This window comes from Micropterus salmoides, unplaced genomic scaffold, assembly GCF_014851395.1.
Source record: "Micropterus salmoides isolate LMB-PRFRI ecotype aquatic unplaced genomic scaffold, ASM1485139v1 Ms_hic_scaffold_6, whole genome shotgun sequence".
NCBI lineage: Eukaryota > Metazoa > Chordata > Actinopteri > Centrarchiformes > Centrarchidae > Micropterus > Micropterus salmoides.
The window spans coordinates 7772730-7788951 of NW_024044348.1; the positions used below are offsets into that span (position 1 = coordinate 7772730).

The 16222-nt window shown below is 39.9% G+C and overlaps 1 protein-coding gene across 1 annotated transcript in view; it reads right to left on the reverse strand.

Moving 5' to 3' along the window:
• Window positions 1–10412, reverse strand: part of mapk8ip1b (mitogen-activated protein kinase 8 interacting protein 1b) — a 55644-nt gene extending 45232 nt beyond the window's left edge. The window contains exon 1 of the mRNA XM_038702272.1: window positions 10242–10412. Within this exon, the coding sequence (XP_038558200.1) occupies window positions 10242–10318 (77 nt within the window). The 5' untranslated portion in view covers window positions 10319–10412. The remainder of the gene's footprint in view (window positions 1–10241) is intronic.
• Between the last annotated feature and the right edge of the window lie 5810 nt (window positions 10413–16222).

Sequence of the window (16222 nt, forward strand, 5' to 3'; positions counted from 1 at the left end):
TGGGAGAGGCGTCCGATTCAGAGCCTTGCTGCTGCTGTTGCTCCTCCGGAGGAGAGAGAGATAGAGGGAGGAATTATTTAAAGCAGAGGAGCTGAATCTGCCACAGAGGAGAAGTGTTATATAATCTACTCCTCTCTCTTTTTATCTCTCTCTCTCTCTCTCTGATGTTTACTCTGTCCTGTGTGCATCAGATTTACTACGCCACTGCATGAAAGTGCTGGTGTTGGCAAAACATCCGATGCCACAGCAAGCCAAAACAAGAGAACATCAGCACAAGAGGACACTCTCTCACACTCTCTCTCTCGCTCAGCATAACACTGATGTGCTAAATTATTCATGAGACCCATTAATCATAAGACTCCTAATTTCCCTTGGTCTGTCTTTCTCTCCATTCATCCTTTTCGGGTCCATTACAATATTACAATTTGGGTCTTATTGTGTTTTTGGCCATCATTGCATTCTGCCAAGGTAATTGCTGAGGTATGGGAACACATTGACATTGATAAAAAGATGCCTGACAAGGAATAAAACAGAGACAGTCTGATTATCAGGGATTATGGGATTATGCCAGATTTTCTATAACACTTACCTTCACAAAAGGTAAAACTGAAAATATATCCACTCAGACTGTAATAATCTGTCATTATGCAACTGAATGCTCACAACTAAGGTAATTGTGGTGGGTCAAAGTTCAACCAGAAAACAGATACTTCCACTGTAATAATATTCCTGTTTGCCTTTGTTTTCTTTTACAAATAAGTTTGATTTACCTAGGTGTTTGTTTACCTTGTTAGCCTTTAACCCAGATTTCATCCATGTATACAACATTATTAATTCAGACAGAAAATAATGACCAAACCTACAAAAATAAGGTAAACGTTGTAATAAACCAGTGTGTGGAATTGTATGCAAGCCCACGTGCAGTGAACTGTACAGTAGATTAACCCTGTCAAATCTGCTGACCTTAAAACCTCCTGCCAGCATCTCAAAGGCCACTTTATGTTGGCAATAACACTGTATATAGGAGCACTGTGCTGATTGTATCCACAAAAGGCTTCAATATAAATATTAAACAAGGAGGTGTATCTGAGTTTGCTAATGTAGCTGAGAGAGAGAAAGATTACATTAATAACACAAACACAGCCATTGTGCTTTAATAGTATTAAATTATATAATATTAGACTGTGAAAGCTGCACTAATCAATATCTTGAAGAAGAAAAGGGAAAATTAAGAAGGGTCAGATATTTTTCCCATGAGATGGAGACCAAACCAAAGCTAAAAAGAAATATAAGACTTATATTCATGAGGCAGACAAAAAAAAAAGACTGTAACGTGTTGATTATATTGTAAACCGACAATTGTTTGCTACTATACAAGCTATAACAACTTTATGACATGCTAATGTATCAGCTGTCTGTCGACCACTAGTGGCAAGGAATTAATTACTGCAGCTCCAAATTACAGGAAAAGCATTTAATTTGACCAATGCGTTCATATTTGAAACATCCATACAACTTAAGATATGCATGCATATTGTGCATAGGTTGTGCTTTGAAAACCAAACCCCAGGCTTCAAACACTCCATCAGAAAGGTCAAAGACTCTACATCCTTGTTTTTCTACACTCTGAGATTACAACACACAGCCATATGGCCATACAGCACGACTTCGTCAGCTGGCCGGAATCTATGGAGCGCGCGCACACACACACACAAACACACACACACAAACACCAGAAGATCTTCACACACTTCCCCCTACACTTTATTGCCATTACAACCTTGCTGAAGGAATAAGAAAAATATGCTATAAAACACACAAAACACACCGAGTATTCTGTATCTGAGAAAAAGAGCTAGCAATATTCATGTTAGTCTTAAGAGACAGAAAGAAAAAGAGAGAGGTATCCAAGGATTGTGTGTGTGTGTGTCACAGTAAAATCCTGCTCAGCTCATCAGCAGAGGCATATTAATCGGATTTGGGCCTCAAGGGTCGAGAACAAGCTGAATTCATCTCATTGTTCAGAAAATCCAATATGTTATTTGAAGGTGACACCTTAGAAACTTTGATCCTCACGTTATGACACTCTGATGTGAGTGATTGAATCTAAAAATGATATAAAGTTGCAGTGACAAAACATAATGTCGTGTTGGCAGCCTACACAAAATTATAACCTACTAACAATGATTGTTGATTTTTTGAAGAAAAAATATCCATTTTAATTAATAAAGAAAAACTAGGCTGCTATAGAGTAATATGCAATGAGAATTGTTATGCATTGAAATCATTGACAGGTGAATCATTATTTAATGAAATTGTGAGGCCAGTGAAGATTCACACATCTAACAAATATGTCAAAAAATATAATATTCTCTTAAAAACATGATCAAATTATTTATATATCCAAATAGAAAGTGGAGTTCCTCCTTAACAGCATCCTCAGCAAATTAAAATGTAGCTCAGAAAAGTGTCTTACTAAAAATTACAGTGTCTAATATTAAAAATACTTAAAACAAGAAGAAAAAAGAGGAATAAAGGCATGTCTCTAATATAGGCCTGTTTCAAATAAAGGTCTAGTAAATTAAATTAATATTAGAGAACTGATGTTATTATCAGTATAATTCAGTCAAGGTGTAAAATTTACAACTGCCCCGTATGTGGTTTTCAGATTTTACTCTATAGTGGATCTTTGGAGAGGGGGGGGGGGAAGAGAGAGAGAGAGAGTACTGTATAAGCAGAGGAAAGGTGCCATTAGGTGGAACGTGCCATGTCAGCAGAATTGAGTGACAGCAGTGAATAATCAGTATGGGGGGAACTGCAACCAGAGCAATAACCCTCCACTCTGTCAGCTTCTACTGTGGGTGAATTTCAGATCTGCTTAATTTAAATTCTCTGTCTGTCTGTCTGTGTGTCTGTTTCTCCTCAAGCCCTTTCTTTTTCTCAAGAAAACATCAAAGTCCATGAAAGATGGATGCAGTGAATCAGGGAAACTGACACTTCAAAATCTGCTTAACCCCCCACCCCTCCCTTACATCCCTTTCACATCCCACACCCTTTGAATCCATCGGCCTGAGCAGATCTTGTCAGCAGAGTCACATCAATGAAGAAGCTGTAGAGAAAAGATTAACTAAAAGAAAGAGGGTATGCCATTGAATAAATGAGTGAGAGAGAGGCAGAGATCATGTACAATTCTGCGCTTTCATTTTTATGGTTTGATGGTTAAAAATTCAGATTCATTTTCTTTGTCTTTTCTTCTGAATATGATGACAAAATGCATGCTAAATTCAATGTATGTTCAAAATAACTTCAGATTACTCTCCCCGACCTGGAATAATTCAAAAGGCAGTCAGTCAGTTTCAGCCAGGAAGCTATTTGGAAACTATTCGGGAACAATGTACTAAATGTATTCACAGCTTAATGTGGCAGTCTTTATATTTTAGTTTAGTTTATGACATTATGTAACTCTGTCTCCTAGAAATTACATTTATATATTATTAAAGTGTTTTAAATGTAATGGATGGATAGATTATGGCAATGTTTGGGTGGTGGGCATAAAAAGTACAGGACTATGACTCCAAAGAAAGCGGTTTGCATCCAGAGTTCTGTCTGTGGTTAGGTTTAGACAACAAAAGCACTTCGGTTGAGGTTAGGGAAAAAACGTGGTTTCTGCTAATGTTAACAATCACATTGTGTCTCATGAGTCAACTCACTGCAGACTTATGACTCAAAGGAAAAACAAAGTCAAATGAGTATTTTACTGATACGTTCAGTGTCAACATTTTGTGAATTGCCACATTCCAGGGACGTGCACAGGAATTTTGAAGGGCAGTTGCTCTGACCTGAAAAAAGGCACTAAACACAGTATCCAAAATGTATTAACAATATAAATGTCACCAAAATACATATGAGAAAAAGAGTTCCTTATATTATTGTTTATTGTTTTTTTTAATCATTATTTTTTATTTTTTTTCCTTTTTTTTTTTTATTTGAAAATAAATAATCTAGATTGAATTGACAGATGGGGAAAACTCGCTTCTAATAAAATATTAAATAAAAAAACGCTTAGATTTCGGAAAAAAATACAATCCTTTTTTAACCTTTTGGCTTCCCGTACATTCAGTTGCGCTTCTAGCTCGTATTCACTTCTGTTGGTACGTATCACGTATGGTAACTGGGCAAAACTACGCATGATTTGTTGTAGTATGATTGCATAAAGGAAGGAAACAGGAATTCCGGTAGGGAACAGAATCGACTGACGTGCAGGCAGCGCTGCAGCAGTGCAGCCACTTAAACAGAGTTTGCCCTTCCCCTACTGACTTTCACTTTCGGTGCCCAAATGGAAGTGAATGAGGCTATTTTTTTTTCTCGGAAGGGCGAGTCGGAAGGGCAACTTGAGTCAGGAAAGGCAAACGGGCAGTTGCCCGGGCAACCAGAGCAACCCCCCTGTGCACATCCCTGCCACATTCATTGATTAACTTTACTCATTATGACAATACAAAACATTAACTGGTCAGAATTTTGTTCCTTCCAACTAGGGCTGAACGATTTTAGAAAATAATCTAATTGCAATTTTTTTTAAACCGATATTGCGATTGCGATTTAATATAAGATTCATTTTTAAGCTCTTTACCTTCTGTATCATTCAAAACGGACAAGCAGTAAATGTGGGTCAAGCCTGTGTTATGATGAATAAGGTAGAATTATTATTATGAGCAATGGTGGAGAAGAAATATCTAATTTTAATAATATGAGAAAGATAATTTCAGTCAAGTCATGGCATTAAATAATATGATATAATATCATCAGGTGGGCCTACCTACAGGCCACAAGAATAAAACCTCACCACAGTGTAATATAGGCTACTGTAAGCGCTCAATACAAAACCCACAGTTCAACCACCAATTAATGAGTCCTTATCTCAGTTCAAATCTCCTAGGAGTCCATCTCTCTAAATCTCAGTAAGCAAACAAAAATACTCAATCTGAGGTTCAATCCAAAAGTTGGCCAACAAAAATAAAACCAAACGACAAGTCAGATCGCAATATTATCTCAAATGACATTAAATCACTAACAATTACAAACAAAATAAAGAATGACACAAAAAAGTCCATGACTTATTACCATTGTGTTGTTCGATGTATAGCAAGACTTAGACTTTAGAAAACCTGTAAACCTGTGGTGAGGACATCTAAGAAGTGGACCAGTGAAGCTGTAGAGGATCTTCAGGCGTGTTTGGACTGCACTGACTGGGATGTTTTCAGAACTGCTACCAACAGTCTGGATGAGCTTACTGAAGCTGTGACATCCGACATCAGTTTTCGTGAGGACAGCTGTATACCAACACGCACCAGGGTGAGTTATAACAATGACAAACCCTGGTTTACAGCTAAGCTCAGACAGCTGAGGTTGGATAAGGAAGAGGCATTCAGGAGTGGGGACCGAGCTGGGTGCAGGGCGTTAAAGGTTGAACAAGGAGGTGCGAGAAGCTAAACGACTATACTCAGAGAGCCTAAAGAACCAGTTCTCTGGTTACGACGCCACTTCTGTCTGGAGGGGGTTCAGACAGACCACAAACTACAAACCCAAAGCCCCCCACTTCATCAACGACTCTCGCCTGGCAAATGAGCTGAACCAGTCCTACTGCCGCTTTTAGAGTCAATCGGACACCATCCCCGCGTGACAACTCTGCTCTGCTACACTACATCCTCCAGCACCTGGTCTCCCCTGGAACCTATGTCAGGACCCTGTTTGTGGATTTCAACTCTGCTTTCAACACCATCATCCTGGCCCTGCTGCAGGACAAGCTCTCCCAGCTGAACATGCCTGACAACCACCTGCAGGTGGATCACAGACTTCCTGACGGTGAGCAAGCAGCATGTGAAGATGGGAAAACATGTCTCTGATTCCAGGACTGGTTCCCCTCAAGGCTGCATTCTTTCCCCTCTGCTCTTCTCCATGTACACCAACAGCTGCACCTCCAGTCACCAGTCCGTCAAGCTCCTGAAGTTTGCTGATGACACAACCCTCATTGGGCTCATCTCTGGTGGTGGGGAGTCTGCCTACAGATGGGAGATTGATCATCTGGTGACCTGGTGCAGCCAGAGCAGTCTCGAGCTGAACACTCTGAAGACAGTGGAGCTGTTGCCACTGTGGACTCCTTCCGCTTCCTGGGCACCATCATCTCCCAGGACCTCAAGTGGGAGCTCATCACCTCCCTCACCAGGAACGCTCAGCAGAGGATGTACTTCCTGCGGCAGTTAAAGAAGTTCAGCCTGCCAAAGACAATGGCGGTGCACTTCTACACTGCCATCATTGAGTCCATCTTCACCTCCTCCATCACCATCTGGTACGCTGCTGCCACTGCCAGGGACAAACGCAGGCTGCAGAGAATGTGATTGGCTGCAATTTTCCATCACTTCCATCACCTCTACGCCTCCAGGAAGTGAGCAGGAAAGATTGTGGCTGACCCCTCCCACCCTGGACACAAACTGTTTCAGACTCTCCCCTCTGGCAAGAGGCTGCGGTCAATCAGGAGACCTCTCGCCACAAAAACAGCTTTTACCCTTCTGCAGCTAGCCTCATTAACAAAGCCGGGTCCCTCACTGACACTCCCCGCCTTTCAAATAATACAAATGTCTCTGCACATGTAAATATTATTTAATTTCATATCATATCATGCACAAACTTGGCACATTGCACATATTTGCTTTCAATTGTTAATCATTGTTCTACATTTTATATTGTCAATTTATATATTTATGTACACAATATTCTCTTCCATTGCAATACATCTGCCCTAACTGGAGTAATGCACATGTAAATATCTACCACATTGTTCTTTCTCTGCAAATAGTTGTATTATTTTTCTCTATTCTTTTATTATTATTATTTAACTATATAATATTCCTACATTTATTTATGTTGACTGTATGTTTGTCTACGTGTAGCAACTTCTTACCAAAGCAAATTCCTAAATAAATATTGAATCACATATAAAAGGGATTAGTTTTGCCTCAAGAGATATGTCTAGTTTCATGTCACAGATGCCTTCATGAGTTCCTCATTTCCCAGAGGTTTTTCCCCCCATAATGCACAACATGGACTGGAATCCTACACTGTCTTGTTGCACCATATACACTGTCTTGCACACACACACACACACACACACTGTACTAATGTGAAATAATCTCCTGCAACGCCCTCTCGTGCCATAGATGATCAATGCAGTGCAGGAGAATTTAAAAGGTACAGTTCATTATTTTGTATACTATTTTATGACATCCTATAGTGTTTTGTTAATGTCAGTTAGTGTGGATCTGTTGCTGTCTGAAGGTTTGAACAGCATCTCTTCATCTCCAGCATGAACTAAATACTGATTTAATTACTTTATAGGTGTGATGAACCTGAAAAAAGTCATTGACACGGTATTTTTAACTTTGCTGTCAGTGTGAATATCATTAACATTATATGTTGGAAAATAGAAAAACTCCACCCTCAGTGCTTCTTGCTAAAAAAAACAACTTGTGTTATCCCTCATAGAAATCTAAAAAAAAATATATAATTTCTGATTTCTATGATTCAGAAATATGTTGTCCTCAAACTCATGTGACAACTTATCAACTTTATATTGATGATTCACAATATATTTTAAGGGCCTCAAAACCGGGCCATAGGCTTGAAAAGCTAAATAAACCGTGGACTGAATCTAGATTTGAAGGTGAGCTACTCCTGTATCTCTGTTACTGAATATCTCCATAGAAATAGCTGCACAGGCTGTCTGTTCTCAACAGCAGGTTGGGGAGAGACGGAGAATTCGACCACAGTGTGTGGAGGCAGGGAGGGTGACAGAGGAAAACATGCCAACATATGTTTGTGCTGAGAGTGGGCCAACCCAGAGATTGTGGATTGTCTGGCTCTTCAAGAAAGAACATGGATTTTATTGTTTTCATAATTGTCATTTAAGTTTCCTTTTAAACAGCTGACCAATTTTTGAAATATATATTATTGTCTTATGTCATAATTTTATTTTGCTGCTTGCTGTTGTTTTTTATGATGAACAGTGAACAGTAAGTTTAAGGTCCAAGCTGTATTTTTTTTATATGTAACATTTAACATTAATAAGTTAGCTGGTTTTCAGCTAATCCTTGACAACACTGATGACTTATTAAGTAGGCTACATCCACACTGCTACGTTTTCGTGGTGATGGCGCAGTCTGCTTTCCGCCGCCAAAGACGCTTGGACTCCTGTATTACTTTCAGTAACAGTTACACCTCGTTGACGTGAATGGCCACTTCATGAGCATTAATGCTAAAACGCTGGTGTGGACAGAGATCATTTTCATTTTAAAACTCAGTTTTGAAACAAAAACATATAGCCTAAGTACCCTAGTGTCTTTGATTTTGGATTTTGGTGCTGATACAACACTTTAGTTTACATTTGGATCATGTGGCTTTAATTCGTCGTGCTTCTGAAACTGCTTGTTTTCTCCTGACAATTTCATGTTTGTTGCTGTGTGTGACTTTGAAGCCCTTATATATATATATAAAATAACACTGCTGGAGCAACTCAGATGCCACTGTGATGAAAAGATGGTTGTGGATCTGCGTGTTTGTAGCTCTGCTAATGAGACAGGGACAGACTGAGCCTGAGGGCGTGTGTGTGTGTGTGTGTGTGTGTGTGTGTGTGTGTGTGTGTGTGTGTGTTGCTGTCTCACTGGGGAATATTGATCACAGGCCTCCATCCACTCAGTAATGCCACTGAAGAATTGCAGCTTCTCCGCAGGCAACGTGTAAGTCTCTGGGTATGTGTGTAACTGTGTGTGTATAGGTGTGTGACACAGAGTATAAAAGCCTGTCAACAGCATGCAGTTAATCCCTCACCCTGCTCAGCTGTCTTAAACATTGATTTGAACTGCTGGTTGAATTAGCTCTCACTGATGACACCATATGTTATTTATACCGTAGCCCTGCAAAACTATTTTCATTATCGACTAACCAATAAATTATGTTTTTATGCTACTGATTATTAATTAATTATACTAATATATATATATATATATATATATATATATATATATATATAATATTATATATATATATATATATATATATATATATATATATATATATATATATATACACACACACACATATACACACACACACACACACACACACACATATTTTTATTCATTATTTTTACAGGCAAGTCATTAAGAACAAGTTCTTATTTACAATGGCGGCCTGACAAGTGGGGTAACCACTTAGGGTAAAGGAAATAGGGCTGAAATAAATACAGTACATTAGAAATACATACAGAAATACTGTATGTATTATTCATTTATACAATAAAAATGCCCATCCCAAGTTACCAGATCCTAAAGTGATAGCTTTTACAGTCTGAACAACAGTCCAAGAAGCAAAGGAGATTTCACTTAGACAAATAATCAGGAAATCTTTTATATTTTACTGAATAAATTACATACAACTGAGCAGGAAAACATCCATGAGTTAATTCTGTGGCAGGGACTCTACAGTCACACAATTATACATTCAAAATCATTAATTTATTAGACATATATGCATTTTCCTTTCTACAAAAAAGCAAAACTATAAAACATTGTTTTGTTGTGCTTCCAAATCTCCAGGCTTAAGCTGAAATATTGATTTGCTATGATGCAGGCCTAGGTAGGCTACTACTAAAGCTCTCATAAGGTTACTGTAAACTCAGGAGTCCTGAACACACAATATGAGTTAATCTAATAGCCTATTAAATACAATAATATGTTAGAGTGCTGTCATTAAAATCATCAATGTGCGCCACAAACACATTCAATCACTGGTAACTCCTTGTATATTACATCAACAGTATTTTGTGGCAAACCAAGCGAAAAAAATGCCGAAAAGCAGGCGATAAGGCCAGTATAAACACATAATTCGAAGCTGAAACTCGTAAAGCCGCTGTACAGTTATTGTAGGCTTAGTAGTAGTAGTTATATAACAGACAGCTCGTCTCGGTCCTCCGGGAGCAGACACGCCCAAACACAAAACATGCGACTCAACAACACATTGCGACTTCAATCCACAAAGCTGAGCGGAGCCAAGCGCAGCTGCGGCGGCTCAGATCAGCCAGCATCAGCACCTTCAGCTCTGCAGATCCGCGCGGGCTCATCGCTCATTCACAGCCTCCAGGAGGGGCGGCTCGGCCCCCCTCCCCGGGCTCCCTCAGCCGGTGCTCTTACCTGAAGCTTGCCGGGGAGTTCACCTGGATGTTGCGGCCAGATGATGGGCTGGCTTTCCGCTTCTCTCTGTCCGCCATGCCGCCACGTTATATTTCCTCCATTGACTCCGCCGCGTGCGGCCGCCCAGCAGAGACACCTGAGAGGTCCGGCGATGCAGCGATAGGGTGATGCTTTCGAGGACTGCAGTAAAAATGGCAACTCGGTTGAACTGTGCAAGTTACAAAAAAATAGGCCTACTGATAATCTTGGAGGATCTGGAAAACGCTTTTTATTTTGGAGTCCCCATGCATGTAATAAATTGGTCTTTCTAAGCAACAACAGGCCACCTTACAAAAAATAGCCTACTTAAGATGATATGTCAACAATAGCCTAATAACCTACAATAAAGCAGCCCATAGAACATATTATTGTAGCCTGTTTAAAAAAAAACTACATCATTAATAGAGCTAAGTATTTAGCAGCAGGTACGGAACCCCTAAGCGGCCATCCATTCAAATATTTTTTTTACTCCGTTTTCCCGTGATAACTGGATAATTATGTCAAGATAACAAATGTTTTTTTTTCCCCGTGATAACAGGATAATTTTCTTGTGATCTCAAAATAACAAAACAGCTTAACACAGTGGTTTAATGGTAATTTCAGTGTGAATATGAGTGTCGGTCGTTAGCTCATGTGGAGCACAGGACTCATACTCTTAGACTTGTGGGTTTGATCTTCACTCAACACCATTTATTTCTTTATTTTTTCATAATCCTCTTCAACAAAGTTCTTATGAAGAGACTGTTTCAAATGCTTACAATAAAGCATGTGCTGGACTGTGTGCATCCCGTCAATTGGTTCACATCCATCAACCTATGGACTTTTCATTTCCCATCATTCCCAGGCAGAGGAAATTCCTGTGCTTCTCATTCAGGGGAGTCCATTTAACATTACACATTTTCTGACGACTATTTTGGAACCTTTGAAATAGCTGTCGGGAAATGTGTGATTGGATTCCCCTGAATCTCTTTATAACAACTTTGTTGAAGGGGATAATAAAAACACACAAAAGAAGAAAAACTCACAATTCTTGAATTACAAGTCCTGCAATCTACCAACTGAGCTAACCAGTCACACTGAAAAGTACTTTCACATTATCCTAAAGAAACGCGCCGGCCAAGTAAAAACAAAAAAATTAAATTTATCGATGGCCGCTTAGGGCTTCTGTAAGCAGGCCATGTATGTGTATAAATACTTTTTTTGTTTGTTCTACATGCCATTTATAGTTTGCTTTATTTTATTCAATTCGTTCATTGTTTTATGTTAGAGCTGAACAATTAATTGAAATATTATCAGAATTGCAATATAGCCAAGTGCAATATCCAAATTGCAGGAGCTGAGATGCGTCTGAGATATCTCTCAACTTACAAATCATATTCTCCAGACATGGGGAACATGCTTGTTTTGTACAAACGCCAGCAGAAATCACATTGTTAGCATTTTTTTCAGTGAAAATGAATCATCTAAATCATGACTCATATCGTCAAAATAATCACAATACAATTTTTGCATTTGTTGTGCCCTATTTTGTGACATTTAGGGTTGAAGAGCGAGGCTATGGCTTATGTGTAACACTTTTAGTTTTAAGATTGTTAAATATTCTTTTCCACTGTTAAGCATTACCCGTTTTGGAGGAGCTTATTCGAGATCTTCACTGAAGCAATGTTCACATGTGAGTGAAATATTCAAATCCTAGATGCATCATTCCATCAAACAGAAACATTCTATATGTCTAGTGCATGGTTTCATATTAATCTCCATAAAGCCTGACATATTTGAATTAGATTTTAAAATTGTGAGGGCACCTGAACTTTTCACTGCATCATTTAGCAGTTTAATCTGAACCAGGCAGTGTAGCTCTGCAAAATTTGATAGGCATTCATAACATATGGTTTAGATTAAGTAGATTGCTAGTAAATGCTTCTTAACTAAATAAAACCCATCATATTTTCTCCAAAGTTACTTATTACAATACTTAAAACAAGGCTATTTTTCTAAGTTCATAATAAGCAATTGAATATGCCTTTTATTTTTTCAGAACATCAGAAATCTGCAAAATAAACCATCCTCCAACATGGAAACAGTTTTGTTACTGTGTCTAATTAGTATTTTGTCATGTCTTCTGACCGATCTGACTGAGAGCACTCGAAAACACAACACATTGCGTGCAAGACTCCGAAAACATGGAGTTTACGAGGAGACCCTGAAGGCAGCAGGAGCTCCTGCAGAGAGCAGTGGGCCAGGAACTGAGATGAGAAAATGAGGTCAGTACTTGTCTAGTCAGTATCAGATTGGACTAATTTTAAATCTGATCCAATATGTTTAACAAATCTGTGTGACCGGTCTGAATGTAACAGAAGTAATTTATCCTGCAAATCTGCATACTGAGGGTAGCATTGAAATCCAGAATGAGAATTATTTACAGTGTTGATAATGAAAGCTGTTACTTTTGTCCTCACACTGTGAAATAAAGAAACAAACAAACAAACAGAACAAGCAGATTAGAGACAGGATGGTTGCCATGCTACTTAACAAGAACAGAGACCATTTAGGAGTCATATCAGACAGAAACCAGCAGAGGGCAATACAGTACACAGAAACACTGCATGTTAAATTCAGAAAGACAAGAAGTCTGAACAGTGATGATATTGGTCTATAACAGAGGTGGGACCAAGTCATAGTTTTACAAGTCCGAGGCAAGTCTCAAGTCAAGGACCAACAAGTCAAAGTCAAGTCCAAACTTGTCTTAAACTTTGAGTTTCGAGTCCTAAACAAGTCATAATGCGCTCTTCACCAAATTTAAAAACCATTTCAAAAGTTTTTTCAAGTTAAAAATAAAACAATGTATTGAATGAAGCATTAGCATGTACAGAAAGAAGGCAGAGGCGTAGTTTCACACATCAAATTTCATGAATTAAATTAAATGTTCATGTAGGGCTGCTAATTATTTTGGTCAATATTGAGATCACAATTATTTAACAGGATTACTCATTGCCTTAGGAAACATTAACTATTGAAATGTAATACTTTATTTTTAGAAACTAGGCTCCTGCATTACTCCATACATCGTCAACCACTTATCCTGCGTACAGGGTCACCAATCCCAGCTAACATTGGGGTACACCCTCAACAGGTCACCAGTCCATCGCAGGGCCACACAGACAGACAACCACTCACACCTAAGGACAATTTTGGAGACCATCTTTGGATGGTGGGAGGAAGCCAGAGCACCCAGAGAGAACATGCAAACCCGCACCATGCGGCCCATGAAATAAGAAACAATAATCCAACATTATTAACTTGTGTGTAGGTGTATGTGTGTAGGTGTGTGTGTGTGTACACGGAGGGGAGCAGAGCAGGTGACAGGTGAACTATTAAAGTTGACAAAGTTACGTTACAGAACGCTGAAATAAAACAGAGGTGTTTTGTCGGGAGATGCAGAGACAGAGACCAGCGGTGAGAAAACTATAAATCGCTCTGACGTTAGAAGACGCAGACACGGTGGATATTTTACAAGAACCGATCAGGTAAAACAACACTGAACACACCTCTTAGGGAGGGACGAGAGCCTCAGCTGTGAAGGAAAGGGGTGCGCTGGATTTATATTTGAAACAGCACCCGGCGCTATTATCGTTTTATCGTAATTAACTTGTTTTTATAATTAGTGCAAGCAGCTTCACGCAACAGCTGCAGCAGTCTCTCTACCTCACCTTTCTTTTCTCCGTGAGGTGGAGGAATTTAGAAAATTGCGTGGTGCTGCGTCAGGCCCCCAGCTGTTGTGCATGGATAGCTTATGCGTAAAATTCCTCCAGACAGAGGGAACGATCACGAACGGTTCACAGCGCGCTGGTAGTAGTTTTTATATCATAATTTCTATTCGGCCATGGGGAGTGTCAAGTCAGCTTGAATCAAAAGGCTCAAGTGCAAGTGAAGTCACGAGTCTTTGCTGTTCAAGTCAAAGTCGAGTCGCAAGTCTGAAGTCATCATTTTTGCGACTCGAATCTGATTCAAGTCCAAGTCATGTGACTCCAGTCCACACCTCTGGTCTATAAGAACAGCTTTGCCCCTCTTCTGGTATTACTCTTTTCTTTCTTCCCATCTCATCTCATCAAAGCACCTTGGTCAACCTTGGTTGTTTTAAGTGTGTAAATAGCAGGCTCACTAGTGAAAGGTTTTTAAAGTAAAAGGCATAACAGTTTCAGAATCCTTTATCACTTCAAATTTTTCACTGGGCACTTAGGCCAGTCATAGTAACCTTTGCAATCCTATAACCCCTCTGAAAAGGTAATATTTCATGTGAAGGACATCAATCTGCTCCCAAATGCCTTTTTCATCTAGTGCCAGCCAAGGAATGACATGTTGATTAAACTCGTAATTGCGAGATTTTTAACAGCACTTGAAGCTAACATGAGCCTTTAAGATCTTCAGACCAAGGCCTACTAGTTGTACCACGTACACATCTAAAAACTAGAGGTAGCCGTGCTTTCCAAGTGGTTGCACCAACACTGTGGAATACTCTTCCGTCAGACCTACGCTCTGAGGTCTCAGTCGAAGCATTCAAAAATCAGCTGAAGACTTTTTTATTTAAACAGGCCTTTGTCCCCCTTTAAACTTCTAACTGTGAATAGTCATGTTCTCTTTAAAATGCCTTAATTTTGATTATTTGTGCACGTTTCAACATACACAATTACAATGATTATATTGATTGATGCTTATTTATGACTACCTGATTGCTCCACTGTTTTATTGTTATTGTTGTTGTTGTTGTTTTTTGTAAAGCACTTTGTGACTTGCTCTGTGAAAGGTGCTATATTAAATAAATTTTACTTACTTACTACTTACTTACTTCATAGGGTTAGTGATTAGCTTCACTGCATTAGCAACTGCTTGTAGCATTTAGCATTAGCTTGTAGCGTTTAGCATTACTTCATAGCTTTTAGCATTAGCTAGCTAGTTATATGTTAATGTGATTAATGTGACTTTAAATCATTGCAAATAAATGACACATGGCAACCAAGTCAGGTCAGCTATTAGCCCCTGAACCAATCAAATATTAACAAGAGTGGTTGGGATGCTTCCCCAGAGCATTCCTCAGCTCAGGGAAATATTGTGGCGGCGATCCCAGCGATCTGGGGGAGGGTGATGCCATCAATGCCGCTGGAATCATCAATCCAGTCCAGTGTTGACAGATGCAGAGATCATGCTAGTGAGCGATAATTAGATGCTGGACAAGTTGTCCGCTGTGATGGTTATCCACAGTGGAGTTGGCTGCTGGGCTGGGCCTCGCGGAGCAGCGGCCGAAGCTGGACTGCGGTTGCGGAAGTAGTTCTATCTCACACAGGCTCCGCCTTCTACTGGACTCTATGGGTACTACCTCCTCCAATCACACGCACGCACTTGCCCACTGAAATTTATCATGCATCATGTAGCCGACCAATAGGACGTCGCTACCGATACGTGCGTGACGTATAAATAGCAGTGTCCCTATTGCCTCAGCATTCTTTCTTCATCATCCTTTCTTCAGCAAACGGCGCACTGCTCACGGAATTCACCACCTCCGCGGATGGAGTCGCCACATCTTTGTACCCGGGCAAGGTGACCCATGTCCTGCCCGGACGAGTCCAGGCCCCCCTGCCAGCCGACCTGCACCTGGGGAAGGGAGTGACTGACCAAGTGACCGTTATGGAGGGAGAGAGGCCTGCTGACGCCGCCACAATCCCCCTTCTGATGTTCAAGACGCCATTGTTTTACATGTGCTGCTTGTGACCGTGTCAGTCTTCATAGATGAGGAGTCATACACCACACATCCATAATCCACTCCAAACTGTGTTTCTAGTTTGGTGGTGCATTTCCTCCAGCGCATACATCAACGGACAGGGCGAAGTCCAATCCACGGCCTATAGACCTATAGACGTGGGCATCAGAACGTCCCAGGCTTGGAG